Consider the following 17,920-nt stretch of genomic DNA (forward strand, 5'->3'; position numbering starts at 1 on the left):
CACGATTTCCACGGAGGCATTTCTGCGCTCCGGTTTGATGGGAACTTGCCTTCTCCCAGTGCGCTTGCCTGACTTTCGCGATAACACATTCAGCGGAACTGGACACGTTTCAAGCCAACTCTTACACCGCGCCATGTTCCAACACAAATATATGCAGCGTAGCGCAGCAGCAGCAGCTCCTCCAGCAGTGTTATTCTGCAACGCAGACCGCACAGAAAATGTGTTTCCCTCCCCATTCCGGCGTCCCCTCCGCCCGCCTGCACAGCAGTGACCGTGCCGAGCAGACGGCCCCGCAGGACATGCCTTCCCGGCAAACGCGGCAGGAAGGGGGAGGACAAACGGACGAGCGCCCGGGGCGTGGGAAAGCCGCAGCCGTCAGAGGGAGCCGCCCTCGCGACTCTCCCACCGCACCGGGCACGCGGCCGCGGTCCTGCGACCTCGAGCACCACGTGCAAGAGGTTTCGGGCACTTTCCGAAGCCCTCAGCTCCGTGGGGAGGGGGGAAAGGGCAGAACTGCTGGTAAAGAAGTGGCAGCTGATGAAGAAGCATCACCTCTTCGGCGCCGTGCGGAGAGCACGGTCCCGCCGCGGTTAACCAGCCTGAGGGAAAGCCCTGCTCGCCCTGCTGCCGACGCACAGGGAAGCAAAGCTCTGCCCGCTGCAAATGAACGTGGAAATTCTTCCGCTGTCCTTTTTTGCCTCTGAACGCACGGAGTATAACGCAGCATGAAACCTCTCTATGGGCTTGTGGGGGACGCAGCTGTTCCTGGCTGTTCGCTCCTTCTGCGCTCCCACAACGTGATGGCACCACCACGTAACCTCGGCTGTTTGCAAAGAGTTAATTATGTTTACGGTGACGAAGCGCTAAAGCAGACTGCAAGCTCTTCGGGGGCAAAGCATGCGCCTTCCTATGGGCGTCCACAGTGTCTGGCGTAATGGAGCCCTGGGCGCTAATCAGTGCAATTACTGCTCCCCAGATGATTATTTCAGCAGCAATCCTGAGTGTATCCAAACTCGCCACTTAAAAAAAATAGATTGTGGCACATACAGAGCTACAGGAGGTGTCAGAATTAAAACCAGAGAGTTAAAAGAAAAGAGGGAAGAAGAAAAGAGCGTGTGACACAGCAGGAGAGGACAGACAGAAAGGAGGCATTTTTCATAATGGGTGAACCTGTAAACTGCAGGAGTAAATTTAATTTAGCAAGCTATCAATCAAGCTGCTAGGTGTCAAACTTAAGGGATCGCTGAAAACGTTTCAGTAGAGGGCACTCAAGTCCTAGAAATCTGTGTTTACCAGGCCCTGCACATTTACTCGCTGGTATTTTAGAAGACTTTAGCACATGAATCTCAGTAATGTGAGCACTGGGCCTCATAACTCACGTTGATTGTACTTATATTACACTTGATGCATATAAATCTAAACAAAATACATGTGGATGTAGCTAATTCAAATAAGCCAGTTTAGATACCATTAAGAAAAAAGCCTCTTTTTCTTCATTAGTATGGAAAAACATAGCTATATGAAGGCTTACAATATGTCTCTTTCTGCAGGGGTCATCCCTCATCTGTTGTTCTGAAACATGAATCTTGTTTGAAATTGTCCTTAGACAATCAGCATTTTTCCCTAGATATTAATGAAATAATTTCAACGTTTTTTCATTTTTGTAAGCAGTCCCCTTTTATACTTGAAAAGCCTTGCATTAAAATTCATAGCCTTTAGAACTTCCATAAATCCACAGCTTTATTTGTGGATGACAGAACTGAGATTTTTATGTGTATAAAAAATGTAAAACGTACATGAGTGTCAAAGTCCTATCTGTGTAATAAATGGAGCTCTAAATACCATGTGTAGTCACTGAACAAAAATGCAGTAAGAAAATCTAACATATCTGCATAGCCTCATAATAAACTAGGAGTAACCAAATGACTTCTTAATTCATAAATGGCATACTATGTTCATAAATTGTTAACACAGCACAGAAATTGCACTAATTGATCACGGATATACTGCAAAATGATAAATTACTGCGGTAAACCTATTCTCACAGTGGTTGTGAATGGGGCAAACACATGGTATTTTTAGAACCACTGTAGCAAATCCCTGAAGAACTCTCAGGTCCTTCTGCTATGTCGGATTAGCCTTCAGCAAGGCAACAGCAGTCGCAAACATCTGCAAAAGGCCTGAATAACTCATACTGATGTAAATTCACCCTCTTCTGAGTCTCCCAGAGAAATCTGTACTGCCCATGTACTAAGGCAATGAATATGTGCAACTGTGCGTTTTGTACAGCACCCTACATGTAGCAGAGCTTAATGAATAATAGTGGTACTAAGATAGAGTTCTGCTCCTAAGAGGTGCTCCATTAATTCTGCAGATACTTTCTCATTTTTCCAGTCATTTTGTCATTGCTATAATTATAGGATAATGATGTAGCTCTGCCACAGCTGATGGAGAACTTTGGCCTAATTGATGAAATCCTTTGTCRCAGGTGCAGAGATCACACAGCCAGAGCAGGATATGAATACGTAATACACCAAGTCAAATACTCTTCCTGAAAAAAAAATCTAAGGCGAATATGATGCAACATCTGAGATTAGTTTCTAAGCCATGTCATTTGTTATCGTGACATGGCACAAGCCTGGAATCCCTTTCAAGGGGAGCAGGATCRCTGCCAGGGTGAGAGCAGCGCTGCCAAAGCGCACGCGGGAGACCAGGCCCAGGAGATGCGTGGGAACTGGGGACTGTAAAGGAAGACGGGAAGGGAAACACGGCAGAGACTTGCTGTTCTKCTGCACGCAGCTCTCGGATGTCGTAGAGAAGGAAAGAACAGGCAAACCCAGAGAAAGGAGCCACCTCTGCCTTGTGTCTGAACGTGCTTATTCTGGTTGGGGATCTACTGCCACTGAATGATTGCCTCCTGTCCTGTCTTTCTCAAGAGCGCAGGATGCCCTCTTCGACCTGCAGAGCCAGCACCATCCATGACCTCTGCATACCCATTCGATACTAGTCAAATAAAATGATGATAAACAAACCGTTTCTGCTGTTATTACTGCAGGAGCCATTCAGAGACTGAAACACAGGTTAGAGCCTTATTTGTGCCTAGTGCCAGGAAGCAGCAGCATCTTCTTACTAATGAACTAACAGAATATATCATCCTGGCTACTTTTAATGTAAAGAGCTTACAAAATCAGAACCTCCTGTCCTGAGTTCCTGAAAAGCAAATCTTCTCTGCATGCTACAGAGCCTGAAAACAGTCAGGAAAAACAGCCAGAGCAGAAGCAGTCTCCTCTACTCGCACCCTCTCAGAGATTTTCTTTATCTCCAGGTGCCAAGGATGCCCAGGTTGTGACATTTATTTTTGTAATAAATTCACATCAACAGCTGTCCTTCATTTAAGCAATAAGCAAAGAAAATTTCTTCCATGTCCTTTTGCTGAACCTTAACCTTTTAGGTGCCATGATGGATAAAAACATCCTTAGCATGAGACATCCTTTTATACACCCTTATCTTTGACACGGGCAAGAAGGTCTCCGGCTGGAAGTCAGGGTTTCAGTCCGTTCACAATAAACAATAATGAAGGAACTCCTCTGCGATTTAACACTGGCCCAGTGCTTTGAAGATGTTACTTAGTGACCTTGCCTTTCTCACTTGACTCTTAGGTAGAAGTAAGGGAAAGTCTCCTCCATCATGAAATAATGCTCAGAGTCAAGGTCATCCTCAGCGGAAACTTCCCATTGCCTCAGGTGAACCACAACAGAGTTAAGTCTTGGCACTGATTGCCTGGGGAGGCATCACTGAAGATTTTAGGAAGAGTGACGCCAGGACCTTCAGGACGGGCTGGGGACAGCTGGTCCTGCCCTGGGACAGAGCCATGGGCTTGCAGATCCCCCAGGATCTTCCAGCTCTTCCCTAAGAAGCTGCCATGATAACAGGGTATCGGATATCTTGCCCTAGGCAGACACCGTTCCTGCTCCACAGAACAGCCAGAGAGGGACACCACGGTGATGGGCACCCAGGGGATCCCCCAGCCTGGCTCTGCCCTGCCCCAGCAGTGTGCTTGCTGTCCTCTGTCAGATGCAAAGTCCAGGAAATTTTCCTTGACTTTTAGGCAGACAGTGATTTGTGTACATCTCTCCTGCAGTCCATTGAGAGGTATTACATTTCGGATAGCCTACGCTAGTCCAGGACGAGTCGCTCGCAGACAGGACAGGGAGCAGCAGTTCTTACAACGTGGAGCCGGGAGAGCAGCCGCAGAAGACACAGACAAGGAAAATTAACAGGATGAACAGATATGAACTAATAGTATGTTTGTAAGAAAATTAAAGATTTGCTCTTTGGATGTTCCAGGCAATGTAGTTAGCAGACAGCTGGCAAATAGGAGCGATTGGAAATGATGGAACAGATCAAATTATTTAAATGAGAAAAAATAAATTCGCCCTAGCCTAGCCTAGCCTAGCCTAGCCCAACAAGTTGACAAAGCAGCCTACTTATCTGGGGCGTTTGCAGCGCTCTGTCTCTGTCACCGAGGTCATTAAACTCCCCCAAGTGCCGAGATCCCGGCTGGGCGCCGGGCCCCGGGGCCGCCCCCGGGTCCCGAAACGGCGGCGGCGCCGCCGGTCCGCGGTCCCGATCCCGGTCCCGATCCCAGTCTCGATCCCGATCCCAGTCCCGATCCCAGTCCCGACCCCGGGCACGGGACGGTCCCCAAACGCGAGCGATGCTGCCCGCACCTCGCCCTGCACCTGCGGCGGGGCCCGGCGACACCGGGCTCCCCGGGAGCTGCGGGGACACCGGGGCGCGGCGGAGCCTGCGCGCCGCGGGGAGGGCGGAGGGAGGGGGAGGTCGGTGCCGCGCTCGCTGCGCGCACGGGGCAGAGCATCTCCCGCGCCCGCGCACCCGGGCTGCGCGCTGCCCCGCGGAGCCGCGCCGGGACCCGGCTGCGCGCTGCCCCGCGGAGCGCGGCGGCGGCGGCGGCGGGGCTGCGCGCGGGCGCGGTGCGCGGCTGCCCCCGCGGAGCGGCCCTGCCCCGGCCCCCCCGGGGTGCGGGGCGGGTGCGAGTGCGAGTGTGAGTGCGCGCTGAGTGCAGGACTCCACTCCGGGGCTTTGTGCGAGCCGCGCGCATCAGTGGTAGGAGGGGACAGAGCCGCTCCTGCGGGCTGCACCGGCAGCCCCGGCTCCGCAGGTGCCGCCCGGCTCGGCTCGGCCCGGCCCGGCCCGGCTCGGCTCGACACGGCTCGGCTCGACACGGCTCGGCTCGGCGGCAGCGCTCCGGCACGGCTTCCGCGGGACGTGGGACGGCGCGGGCTGCGGATCCCAGTAAGATGTGCCATGAGCGCTCCGGCCTCGGCGCCGACCGGCAGCTCCGCGTAGCCCCCGGGCAGCAGCGCGCTCCCCGGCTACCCCTGGGGCCGTAGAGCCGCCCGGCGCCGCCGCCCTCCCCCGCGATGACCCGACTCTGGCCGGCGCTCCGCCGTGTGCTCTGGGAATACTGGGCAGCGCTCCTGGTCGGCGGCCTCTGGGGCCCCTGCGCGCATGGGATGCCGCATGTCATCCGGATCGGTAAGCTCCGCGCCCCGACGGCCGCGGCGGGGCCCTGCCCAGGCCGAGGGGCGCAGCGCCGGGAGGCGAGCGAGGCCGCGCACGGTGCGGGAGGGTGCGGGGCACAGCGCGGTGAGGGTGCCCTGCCTGCGCGGGGAGGGGTGCTGCGCCCGCTGCAAGYGGGGATGCCGTGCGGGTGCAAGGAGGGGTGCCGTGCCCCTGCGAGGAGGGGTGCTGTGCCCCTGCAAGGAGGGGTGCTGCACCTGCTGCAAGCGGGGATGCCGTGCGGGTGCAAGGAGGGGTGCCGTGCCCCTGCGAGGAGGGGTGCTGTGCCCCTGCAAGGAGGGGTGCTGCACCTGCTGCAAGCGGGGATGCCGTGCGGGTGCAAGGAGGGGTGCCGTGCCCCTGCGAGGAGGGGTGCTGTGCCCCTGCAAGGAGGGGTGCTGCACCTGCTGCAAGCGGGGATGCTGTGCGGGTGCAAGGAGGGGTGCTGCGCAGGTGCAAGGAGGGGTGCTGTGCCCAGTGCAAGAGCAATACCGTACAGTTGCAAGGAGAGATGCTGTGCCCGGTGCAAGAGCAATACTGTACGGTTGCAAGGAGAGATGCTGTGCCCGGTGCAAGAGCGATACTGTACGGTTGCAAGGAGAGATGCTGCGCCTGGTGCAAGAGCGATACTGTACGGTTGCAAGGAGAGAAGCTGTGCCCGGTGCAAGAGGGATGCCGTGGCGGTGCGAGGAGGGATGCTGTGCAGTTGCAAGGAGAGGTGCTATGCCTGGTGCAAGCAGGGATACTGTGTCGGTACACGGAGGGGTGCTGTGCCTGGTGCAAGAGGGATGCTGTGGGGGTGCAAGGAGGGATGCTGTGCCCCTTGTGAGGAAGGATGCAGTGCCTGGTACAACAGAGGTGCCCTGACTCTGGGCCGGGGCAGGCTCCCACCCGGGGACGGCTGGACCTGCTCTGAGACCCGGGCGCCCRGCAGAAGGGACGGGCAGTCCTGGAGAGCCCGAGGCACCGAGCTTGGGTGCCCGGAGGGTGCCAGCGGGCTGGCTGCACGGCAGCCGCTGCTGGAGCCCAGGCAGGTTTCATTAAATAGCTGAGGTTCTGGGGAAAATTAATTTTTAATAACGTTACATAAAGTAATTGCACAGAAAACGGATTGGGAAAGAGTCTATGATTTTTCTTTCTGTAATTAAAAAAGGTGCTTGTTTTCAGTATGTCACATAAAGAAAGTCTCTGTTTTCCTGTTATATCCCATGTACTTTGCCATCGGTATGCATTTCCAGGGATCTGCTGTCTGGCCAGTAAAAACTGTAAGGACAGGTTAACTGTCTTTTCAGGGAACAAATTCTAACCCAGAGAAACTAGTGAAAGCTGAATAGATCTGCATATATCTTTTAGTGAAAAAACAGGTTTTATTTATGCCAATGCAACGACACAGCAGCAATATGAAAGCCAGTAAGAGAGAGAAAAATGCTAGTCCTGAGCGATAGCTGCTTTCTGAAGTGAAATACTGTCACCGCTACTACGGTTTCAAGTGACAGCATGGCCCAGAGCGTCTCACGGACACGGGGCTTCATTCCGGCAGGGTGAACCCTGCTCTCCCACGGACCTCTGTGAACAAGGCACTAGAGGCGGGTGCAGTCCTGCGCATGTTTAAGTGACACAAATTTTGGTGGAAAAGGTTAATGGGACTTGCCTGTAGGGTCTGGGCCCTGGTGGCTGCTGAACTTTTACTAGGGCTTTTATGCTGGGTGAACGTGTCTCCGCCACATCCTTGAACCGCTGGACGCGTTTTGTGCCACAGCAAAACCCACCCCCAGAGAAGCTGCCGCTGTTCGGGGGGCGGCGCAGGGCTGCCCCGGCAGCGCAGCAGCAGCAGCAGCAGCAGCAGCAGCAGCAGCAGCAGCAGCAGCAGGGCTCAGCTGCGCGGCGGCAGGTCCCCCCCGCACGGCGGGCATCGCTCGCCGCCCCCCGCACCGCAGCGCCTGTCCAGCCGGCACCTCCGTCCTTCCTACTGGCCTCAGACCCCGTTGCGGCCGCCCTGCAGCCGCTGCTGCGTCTCAGCCCTCCGAGGGGCCCCGGCAGCCCCTTTAGCTAAGGGCAGCAGGGACGGAGGCCGGGGCGCCTGCCAGGGCCCTGCTGCCGGCCGGGAGCGCCAGGCTCGGGGCTGCTCGCGCTCCGGCTGGCAGCAGCGGGTGCCCGGACCCGCCGGAGCCACGGGCGGCTCAAGGGGCCGCGCTCGTGCAGGGCTGCCCGCGCCGGCCGCGGTCTGCCGGCAACGCGCGGACGCTTGCAGGGCGACGGCTGCGTGCGGAGATGTTCAGCCTCAGGTCTGGGGGGCACAGAGCGTCCTACGCCCGCACCGTGCCGGGGCCAGCGCTGCGCACGGCGGCGAGGCAGCGCGCAGCCGGCTCTCCCGGCCGTGGGAGCCGCCGCGYGCAGCCCCTGCCAGCGCGGCTGGTGCTCGCGCAGAAACGGGCTCGCTTCAGAGCCTGAAAACAGCCWAAATTCAGCAGCTCCTTTAGCCTTTCTCTTGATCAGTAAAATCARAAACTTTAAGATCAGGAAAAGCTTTAAATGAGGATGGAGGGAGATCTGTGTTTACCTTCGCTCTCGGCTAGAACTGGAATAATTTTGACCTCTTTCTCAGTTCATGGAAGATTGCAGCTTTCCCCCCTGCATTAATTTGTGCAAAGCTGTATTGGCTTTCAAGTAATGCTTCTAATTAATAGKTTATGCCAAAAGTGGAGAACACTTAAATGAGTATTGTTTTTAAACTGAAATTCAAACCAGAAAGAAAACAAGTAACTTTTCAAAGCTATCCTTTTTTTCCTATGAAACTGGTAACATAAACACAGTTTTATTTCTCTAGGGGAGACATCTAGAAAAGGAAAGAAAGAGACAAAAGCACTCCTTCTCTCACAAATATAAATATTTCATCTACACATATAAACATAATCTACACATATATATGTACAAAGAAAATCTGTGCCTCATTGCTAGATTTTTTTTATTAAGTAGGAGTTTGTATCTGCAGCTTATTCAACAGCTGTTTAATTATTATGCAATCTGTTAAATATTTGAGAATGCTGTATCAGAAAATGCCATCTAGCTCTGCTGCACACTCAAGGTGTTTGATGCAGCTCCGACTTATTCTGGTACTGAGACAGATAGCTGTGACAACGCGAGCGGAGTTGCCTGGGTTTACACCGCCCCGGCAGAGAGCAGGTACCTGCGATGCTGCCAGCCCCGGCTGCGGATGCGACCAGCGAGATTATACCTGTTATTCAGTGCAGCCCGGAGCCCTCAAGCGTTTGCAGTCTCGTGCCCCCACCCCGCATGGTAAAAACGGCGCGTACAGCATGATTGAGCTACCCCAGGCAGCCCGACGATCCCGGCCCCAGCGAGCACGCGGTGCTGCTGCAAACGTCGTCGCCCTCCRAGCCCGGAGGGCTGACGCTGGGAAGCCGACCAGCCTCGACTGCCGGGCTCTGCTGAAGCCTCCTCGGGAATTACRTGGAATGACTGTTTTGACGGATGAGCTGTTAGCAAAATGCACGTGCGCATCAAATGCATGCCAACGGCTTGAGATTAATTAGTAATGGTAAAAAACAGAGCAGGGGAGCAGTGAACCCAGTGACAGTACTTGCATTTGTTGGTGGTATTTTTGTTGGTATTCAAGTGCTTTTAGGAGCTGACACGGAGGCCGCAGGTACGGTCCTGGCCTTAGCCCGGCCGTCGCCGTTTACCTGAGCGCCCGGCACCGCGGGGGTCACCCCAGCTAGGGCAGCAGGGCCAGCGCCTGCTGTCCCCGCTGCGGGCGGCTGCCAGCGCCGGGACCAGCGCCGTGCGCCTGGGCCGGGACCAGGACCGGCCCGACCCCTCCCTCCGCACGGGAGCCACCCACTGCCTGGAAGAGACTTCACCTTGATCTCTAAATCTTGGAAAAGATTCACCTTCACCTCTGGATTTTTGCCTTTTTTAAAAAGCTAAGATGATATTCCTTTTTTGTTTGTGTCAACAGACTGTTATACTTGGAGCATTTTTGAAAATCCCAGTCCTGTGCCACTGAAGTGGCTGCGAGCAGGACTGGGCTCCGACTAAGCCTTTAAACAAACAGTCTTGCATGAAGGAGTTTATCGGATTTTATTTGTTGTAGTCTCTTTTTAAACTGTGTTTGCTAAGAGAAGGGGTCAGGGCATCGATTGTTTGCATGATTTGCAAATAACACAGAAAAGAGAAGCAAATTGGATTGGAGACTAGGTGAAAAAAAATCATTGATTATTTTATATAAATACATAGAAAACAAATTCTGTGGATAATTATCCTCCTCTGTATGACTGGCTTTTCTGGGTCTTATTATGTCTGYCTTGGATTTTGTTTTGAAATCACCTTCCTACACTCTGCAAACTAAGTTTCATTGAAAAAAAAAGACAGAGACTTTTCTAGGCTGAAAAAAGCAGTGTCGAAAGGGCTGGGAATTGCGTGGTTATGCGATCTGTGGACACCGGAGAAGGTAATTCTGGAAAAGGCGGGCCAAGTATTTTTCTGTTTCGCTCCTGCTCGATTAATTGTTTGGAAAACTTCCGCTGGCAAGCAGCAGCAGGGATGGGATGGGACGGGACGGGACGGGACGGTCCCGCCTGGCTGCAGCAGGCTCCCCGGGTCTCGCCCGCGCTCTGGCGGAGGGGCTGGAGCCCCCCGGCACGCGGGCACTCGTAGCGGGGGCCCCTTCTCACCCGGAAACCAGGCGCATGCCGCTGAGGCTCCCTTTTCTACCCGTTCATTTCAAAGCCGTTCCGAAAGTCGTTTGCCCCCCATGCTGCCGCCCGCTGCCTGCGGCCCGGCTCCGGCGGCAGGGATGCGCCCGGCCGCAGGGATACGTGGCTGGGCCCACGGCTCGGTGCGTCACCGGGGCCCGGCGCGCCCGAACGCTCAGCGTTGAGTTTGGGAGTCGCCGAGCGTGAAACAATGAGAAATTTCTCTCCGTGCCTGGCGAGGCAATGACACATCGCGGGGTAGGAGCAGAGAGAAATTGAACTGGGATCAATATGTTTCTTCTCCCCCCAGAAGCAAATAGCTTTAGACAAGTGGCTTCACACCACCTGAGACYAGCACACAGACAGAAAACATTAATTTGAGGAATCTTCCCTTCTGGGCAGCCTGGCTGCGCACGTTGCTGCCATTTGCTCCTGACTGCGGAGTATAAACAGAAAGAAATTAGACTTGGGGGTCGCCTGGCCGAGTCGACACGCGTTATGTAGCGCCTAGCTGACCATAAAATGGATGTTGCCTTGGATTCTGGTCTATTCGTATCGCTGGGTAAAGCTACAGCGACRCCTCCGGCTCCTTTACGAGGGGTAGCAAAAGAGGGATGGGGACCCCTGTACCTCCTGGGGACCGAGCACCAAACGGGCTAGTGGGTTTGGGGCAGGATGCTGCCCGTCCGCGTTTGCACTGCTGCAAGCTAAGTGCTATCTGTTGTTCTTGTTTTTCCTGTTTTTAAATCACTCTATTGCCTCGGTGGCTTTTCCTGCATTTCCATTTGTATTTCTGTGACCATACACCCATTGCTCAAGCGTTTCATGGCTGATAAAGTTATTTCAGGTCACGAGATGCTTTGTGTGTCAGATAACGTATTCTAGTAATTTCAGCAGGATGTAAGGATGGAAGTGTAAATTGTTTGGTGGTAAATTAATGCGGAATACATTTGAATAACAATGTTACCTCTTTATCACAGAAAAGTCTAATTATTTGATCTTAGCATCCTCTTGAGAACCTCATACAGGAAATTAAGATCAAACCGCAAACAGAAAAAAACAGACCCTCATTCATCACGGGGGAAGGAGTAGAGCCGACGTAAACAGACCTGCTTAGTGCTGGGGCTGCTTGCTCCGACGGGACGGACACTGGCTGCCGCCTGCGTGCGCTGACCCAGTGACACCCTCGCGCGGGCAATTAGCGCAGAACCCAGGCGGCGAGGAAGGACTCCGCGCGCAGCCGGTTCCCCGGAGCGTCGCGCCCGGCACCCGGCTCGCCACCGCGGGGAAAGTCTCTGCCGTAAAGGCGCCGCGTTGCGTTTGTGCATCGCCACTTCTTGTTTTATCACCAGCAGGTGCAAACCCACTGCTGCTACTTTAAACTTAATTTCTCCATGTCTGGATGTTTTTATTGACAGAACTAAATGAAGGCTGATATTATGAAAAGGTTTTTTAAAGCCTTCGTGGTGCAGTCACGCACAGAACAGTACTAACAATAATTCAACCTCAACAAAGTTAGGTCTCTCTTGTCCTGGTAAATGAAGTGCTTCTTTGGTGCAGATCAGCAATTTCACTGAATTAGCAATATTAAATGAAATACAGCTCTCCTTCTCCCATCCGCTGTCAATATATTGCCAGCCAGTCGATAGTGCCTGGTGTTCCTGCAGTGCTCGTTCCCTACAGCAGCAGAGGGCAGTGTTTTTCATTGACTGCTTCAGTGCTCGTAGGTGTACGGAAAACCGTGTTTCTGGCCACCTTTCTCCTTCCAGTTACTGAATGCTGCTCTCTTGTATTAGCTATCATCACTAATTCCCAAGCATTTGCATGGAATAGCTCTGCCAGCGGAGCGACCGTGCTGGAGCCTCTCATGGAGACACGGTATCGAATAAAACCCGACGCTGCGCAGCCGGTTTGTAGCAGGCTTTAAGCCTCATAATCCAATGTATTGCATTTCTCCTCCAGTTATGCTGCACAGCCTTCTTTCCCTCTTTTTGGCTAGCGGTTTAATGTGCTGCTGTCTAGACTTTTTTCCTCTGCGTACTTAGAGTGGTGAAAGTCTCTGGGTGAGGCAGATAACAAGTTGAAAGCGCGAGAACTCAACGGGGGGACGGAGGGGGAGAGAGACGCGGAGGGACGGAGGGCTGGATGCGAGGCTCGAAACTGTGCTACCGGCAACGCTGCCAGATGGAATAAATGTGAAATGAGGAGTGCTGGTTGTCTTAAAGCGATTAGCGTCTGAGTTACTGTGACTCTGTGTCCCGTTTGTACTGACTGCATTGACAACCTAGCATTGCATATGGCAGGCTTCTGTGTCCCTTAAAAATTCAAGACTATTATTTTTTGGGGCAGGGATTGTCTTATTTTGCACTGACATAGCAGGGACTCAAACGTATTGTGGCTTCAAGGCGTTACTACAGTGGTTCATTAATAATAAAAATAGCAATAATGCGGTGCTTGTATTTATTATTCACAATAAAGCCTAAAATAGATTCGGATCATTACCAAAGAGCTCTTAAAGCAGGTGAAAGGCTCAGTTCACTGCCTTGTTTCTGCTCCAGCTTCAGTCGGTGTTGCTCAGGATGGTCACCACCGAGGTTAAGATAACGAGAGGAAGAAGATGCTATGGGAGGGGGAGAATAAATCTGACGCCTCTGCCAATGCTTTGTAGTGCTAAAGGAAAAGAGAAGGAAAAGGGAAACACACGATTTCTGGCTTCCTGATCAGAGGTTGCCTAAGGGGAGCGCGCGCAGCCTGGCGTGAGGAGGAGCCGCTGCACAGCAGCTGCTCGGCTGCAGAGTCGCTGCACGAGGTGCAGCCCAGCAGTGACGCTGCAGGGACCGGGGCAGCGGAGGTGCTGGAGATGGGAGAGGTGCTGGCGGTGCTGGTCACCAGCCCCCGGCCCGGGCAGTCTACCCGGTTAGCTCCTGAGGCTGAAAAACAGCCCTGTGTGGGAAAGCTTCAAGCATCCACACAAACCAGGTAATATTCAGGGAATAAAACAAAGGCTTAAAGTTACATAAACGTTCGGATGAATTCCTGAGTTCAGGACTTGTGCTTTGCTCATCGCTGCAGAAACTGGGCACACGGGGACCGCCATAAAGGGCACGCAGGTTCCCCGGCACCGCAGCACTAAGCCCGTTACAGAGGCCTTCGGGACTGATTGATTTAAATTAGCCTTCGCTCCTTGACATCTGCAAACAGCGGCTTCAGGAGCATTCATTAGTGCCACTGCAGTGGCTYGGGCTGCAACGGTGGTTCGTAATGTCCAATAAGGAATGGGATAAGGCYGCTGACTGCTCCTGCATAGGCCACYGGATACTCGTTAGCTGGTAATGACGTTTGATTGCTACAGCACGTCCTTTGTTCAAATTAGGGGCTTAGAGGTGAAAAGCCCGGCTCTTTGAACTCGGGAGGACCCAGGTGGATACGAACGCAAGCCATTCTTAAAATAACAGCGCTAGTACGGCAAAATCCAAATTCGATTAAAGATGGGGAAGCGTACGGCGAGAGAACCCGTGTTAGCTGTAGGCGGCTTTTCCCCCAGTTTAATGAATAGATGGCTGTCATCTCTTACTTATCTCTCAGGATGAAACAGTAAATAAAATCTGGTATAACCCACAAATTTAGCTGAGTTATGACTGTCTATTGGGACTGAAGTGTTAGACTTGTTGGGTAGTTTAGCAGTGGATTCAAAGCACTCAGAAGCAAGTCACAGCAGTAATTTTAAATTCCACCCTCTGCTTGTAAAATAGGAGCGTCTCTGCTAGATACAGCAGCTGTTTGGGTACACAGGCTTATGTAATTTTTCCACTGGCTGCAGCAGAAGTTGTACATTGAAAACCGGGCTGATTTTRTTATGAATGGAATAAATGCTTACAGCACATGCTTAGCATAGGATTTGAGAACTGATTTTCCCAAGAAGGAACGACCTCGCCTTTGCTTTCGGAGCTGCATGCTACACCTGCAACCATCTGCAGATAGATTTTTGCATTCCAGGTACAAACCAGCTTGCCTGCCTGAGCGTGCCTCAGGACTGTGCACTGCAAATGTGTCGAAAAGATGGTTTTTAAGTTGTCAATAAAGAATAATGTGTGTGCATCTCTACAGTGACGGGGAGTCTGGAAAAAGATGGCTGTTTTCATTGCCATTATAAATGAAGTTTTTCTTTAAACTAATCAGGCACTGTTAAGTCTGAAGATCTTTGAGTCATATCTCACCTTAGATAAATTATTCATTCCATATATTCTGTACAAAGATAGCTGGTATGTTTTCTAGTAAAAATTAGAGCAGATCAAGACTGTTTCCTAATGGTTTCTATACCCATTTGCATTTTTATACAAATTAAAAGGGTTATGACAATATAACAGGGCTGCTTTTTTTATGGTTGACAATCTAACCATAGCACTGGTAGCAAAAGGTTCTTGATCCTCCGTGTTGGAGAATTAAAGAGTAACTGTCCCAGCAGAGCACAGTATCAGCTAATACCTCCTTGCCTTCTTTGCCTCCTACTTTACAGTGTAACTAGTGCAATTTCTTGGGCAAGAATCCAGTTTCCCAAAGAATTCACGGAWAAGCCTTTTGGGGCAGTGTCAGACCTGCTGTAGGACACCAGGCAAACATCTCCCAACCGTCTCCAGCACTGCCGACACGTGACTCGGAGCTGTTGCTCTGGGACTTCAGGCACTGGGCTGGGACCCGGGGAGTTTTAGAGGCAACTAAGCTCTGTAATGCCATAGTCCTAACTGGCAGAAATACTTGAGTTCCTTCTCTAGGCTCTGGTTGCAGGAGGTTCATCGCAGACCATTTCTGATGCTTCTCCCCAGAGAAAGCACCCAGTCGTTAGGTATTTCCTTCCTAAAATACGTCTGTTACCTTAGCTTTTGCTGTTGTTTACTAATACGGCTATAAGGCTTTTCGAYGCATACATTCTTTGCTTGACTTTTTAAAAACTCTGTCAGTTCTCCTATCTCCTATTTCTTCCCTTTGGGAAGCAGAAGTCAGCTCAGTATTGACCTACAGACCTAGGTCAGGAAAGAAACATAAGACAAAGCTGCCAAAAACAGGCCCAGAAGAACTACTGGGTGCATCCCTGGGGTGACAGCATGGTGCAGGCTTTCTGAGACTTATATATCCAATTTTTCATTTTAATTTTCCTTTATTCTCCTTCTTTGCTCCTATTCTTGCTTCCTCCGCTCCTCCTCTCCCTCTGACCCTTCGGGTGCGGGCAGAGGCTCGTCAGTGCCCTGGTGTCTCCGGAGCAAGCCGACGGCACGGGGCAGCCCGTGTTTCTGAGCCCCCCCGGCAGGTTATCACACAGGTCAGCGCGAGCCGCTGCCAGGAGCTGGAAGCAGAGTTAGCGACACGCGGACAGATCTCGCGTTGACTCGAGCGGGTGCGTTTGGCGTCCCGGGCCGGCCGCTGGCCCTGGGCAGGGAGCGCTGCAGCTCTGGGCTCTCCTCGGTCATTCTGCCCCCTTTTCAGCGTCGGGCTCTACGGAGGGACGGCAGCGGCTGCTCTCCTAGCCGTGCACCTGAAGGCTGTCAGCTGCAATAAGGTTCGCTTCCTAGAGTGTTTTGGGAAGGAAAATTGGTGATTTAATACCGCAGAAATCCAAGGTGTTATTCTTTCATTGGACACGTAGCAAAAGGTACATAATGACTAACCTTAAAAGTGTAAGCTTTTCTTTGCCTGTGCGAGACAGGTTTATCATATTTTCTCTTTCTTTTTTAATACTGGATTCTTAGTGCAGACAATGATTTACTGAATAATCAATTTCCTTATCTACCTAATACATTAAAGTGATCCATCAGTGCCAGATAATCAATCCAGCTTGTGATTTTAAGTGTGTAAGAGTGTATGTGTGTGTACTTGTATATATATTTCCATCCTGAATCACACCGTATCATTGTCAGGCTAAATAAAGTCTCCCTTTCTATGCTCCTTCTTCAGTGCGGGTTGTTTATGGTGTATAAAAGGAAATCATGATGTTATATTACACCTTGTAAGTTTTACGGTACTTGAGAGGTTTATGCGGTATGAATGTAAAGGGCAATGCAATAATACAAAGGGCAGCGAGACATTTTTAAGCACAGAAGGATACACACGGAGCTGCAGAGATAAATCTGGGCGGATAATCATTCCAGAGTGTCGCTCCTATTTATGAGAGAAAAAGACATTTGCTGCAAATCATGCTTCAGGTCACTCCCGCCTGGTCTCTGCCTCTGCTCTGCATTAGCGGCCAGTTAAACTGCTCTTTGTCTAATTTGTGATCTCTGCCCTCGCATGCAGCCTGTTCCCCGCTGCGTCCCGTGCCCAGGCCGGGCCAGGTCACCCCTGCTGGAGGAGGACATAATTCCCCAGCACTTAGTGGCACGTTGGTCTTGGCCAGTTCAAGGACTTCCATAAAAAAAGAGATCATTTTGCTGTTCTCTGTGAATTAGGAAAGGCTTCATCTAGAGGCTTAACCATGGCGGGAAGCAAGAGGAAGGAAAATTTCCAAGACCGAAGCTCCTAGATAGTTCAGATGAGGAAGAAGAGCCTGGGTTCAAAATTGCTTCTGCTGTGGGTATTTGCTGCCGGGAGTCTGAWCAGTCTAAGCGGAGGAGTGAACTGTGCATTCCGTATTAAGAGATAAACGTCACAGCGTCTTGCTGTTGTCAAAATTTTTAAATAAACAATCAATGAATTCTTCTCTAATTTAAATATTCAAAATTCTGCTTGTCTAATTATAAGTTGAATTGGGGAGAAAATGTCATTACATTCRGAGGTCAAGCTAAGCTTTTTACATGGGTCACTGTGCCATGTGCTTCATTCAAAATCTAATTTGTTTTGTGGGCTTACAATGGCAGAAACACTGATTTTTATGCTATCTCCACATGTTCACTACTTTCTGTTGCAGGAGAAGATTCTGCCTTAATTACTTTCAGTTTTAACTCTCTGGCACAGAGACAATATTTTCGTCATTTGAACCATCGCATTAGAAGTTGAGAACGTAAATGGAGACWGGACAGCTAGAGAGGCAGAAGAGCAAACCGCGGCGCTCGCCAAGCTGCAGACCGGGGCTAACGCCAGCCCCTCGTTTCCCACCCGTTCCAGTGGCAGCCGGACTGCTTTCCCGCAAGGTGCTTTAGACATTGCACAGGACATCCCGAAGGCAAGGCATCCTGGGCAGGCTCTATCCTGGGGAAGGGGAAAATCCCCCCCCTCGCCCCTCTGCTCCTGCCCATCGGTTCCAGGGGGCTTGCAGCCTCCTCCGCGCCCGGCCCACGGCGCTTCACCTGCTCCGCTTCTGGATGCAATCACTGTTCAATTCTCTTTTGCTGTAACGCTATTCCAAATTTAAGCAGTAACAGGGACCTTTCAAAAGGAGGCTCTTGGTTCGAATTTCTGGTCTATAAATTCTTAAAGATCCGTTGTTCTTTTATAGGGAAAGAAAACCACTTTCTTCCTCATTTTATGCACTTTTCTTCTTACAAATTTTTATTTCTGCGAGATCAGTTTTTGTCATCTTTACTTTGAAGAAATTCAAAGTGGACATTTAGCTTCAGGGCGGAATCTATGTTTAGCTCATAATATTTGAACAGAAATAGGATCTTTAGTTTCTTTTCCCATTCATCTGCATC

At 51.6% G+C, this 17,920-nt stretch overlaps 1 protein-coding gene across 1 annotated transcript in view; it reads left to right on the forward strand.

Annotated features, from left to right (window-relative positions):
• Positions 1-5,444: 5,444 nt before the first annotated feature.
• GRIK3 (glutamate ionotropic receptor kainate type subunit 3) overlaps positions 5,445-17,920 on the forward strand; it is a 127,221-nt gene continuing 114,745 nt past the window's right edge. The window contains exon 1 of the mRNA XM_026086043.1: positions 5,445-5,559. Within this exon, the coding sequence (XP_025941828.1) occupies positions 5,445-5,559 (115 nt within the window). The remainder of the gene's footprint in view (positions 5,560-17,920) is intronic.

The sequence above is a fragment of the Apteryx rowi genome, unplaced genomic scaffold (genome assembly GCF_003343035.1).
Source record: "Apteryx rowi isolate R43461 unplaced genomic scaffold, aptRow1 scaffold_68, whole genome shotgun sequence".
NCBI classification, from domain to species: domain Eukaryota; kingdom Metazoa; phylum Chordata; class Aves; order Apterygiformes; family Apterygidae; genus Apteryx; species Apteryx rowi.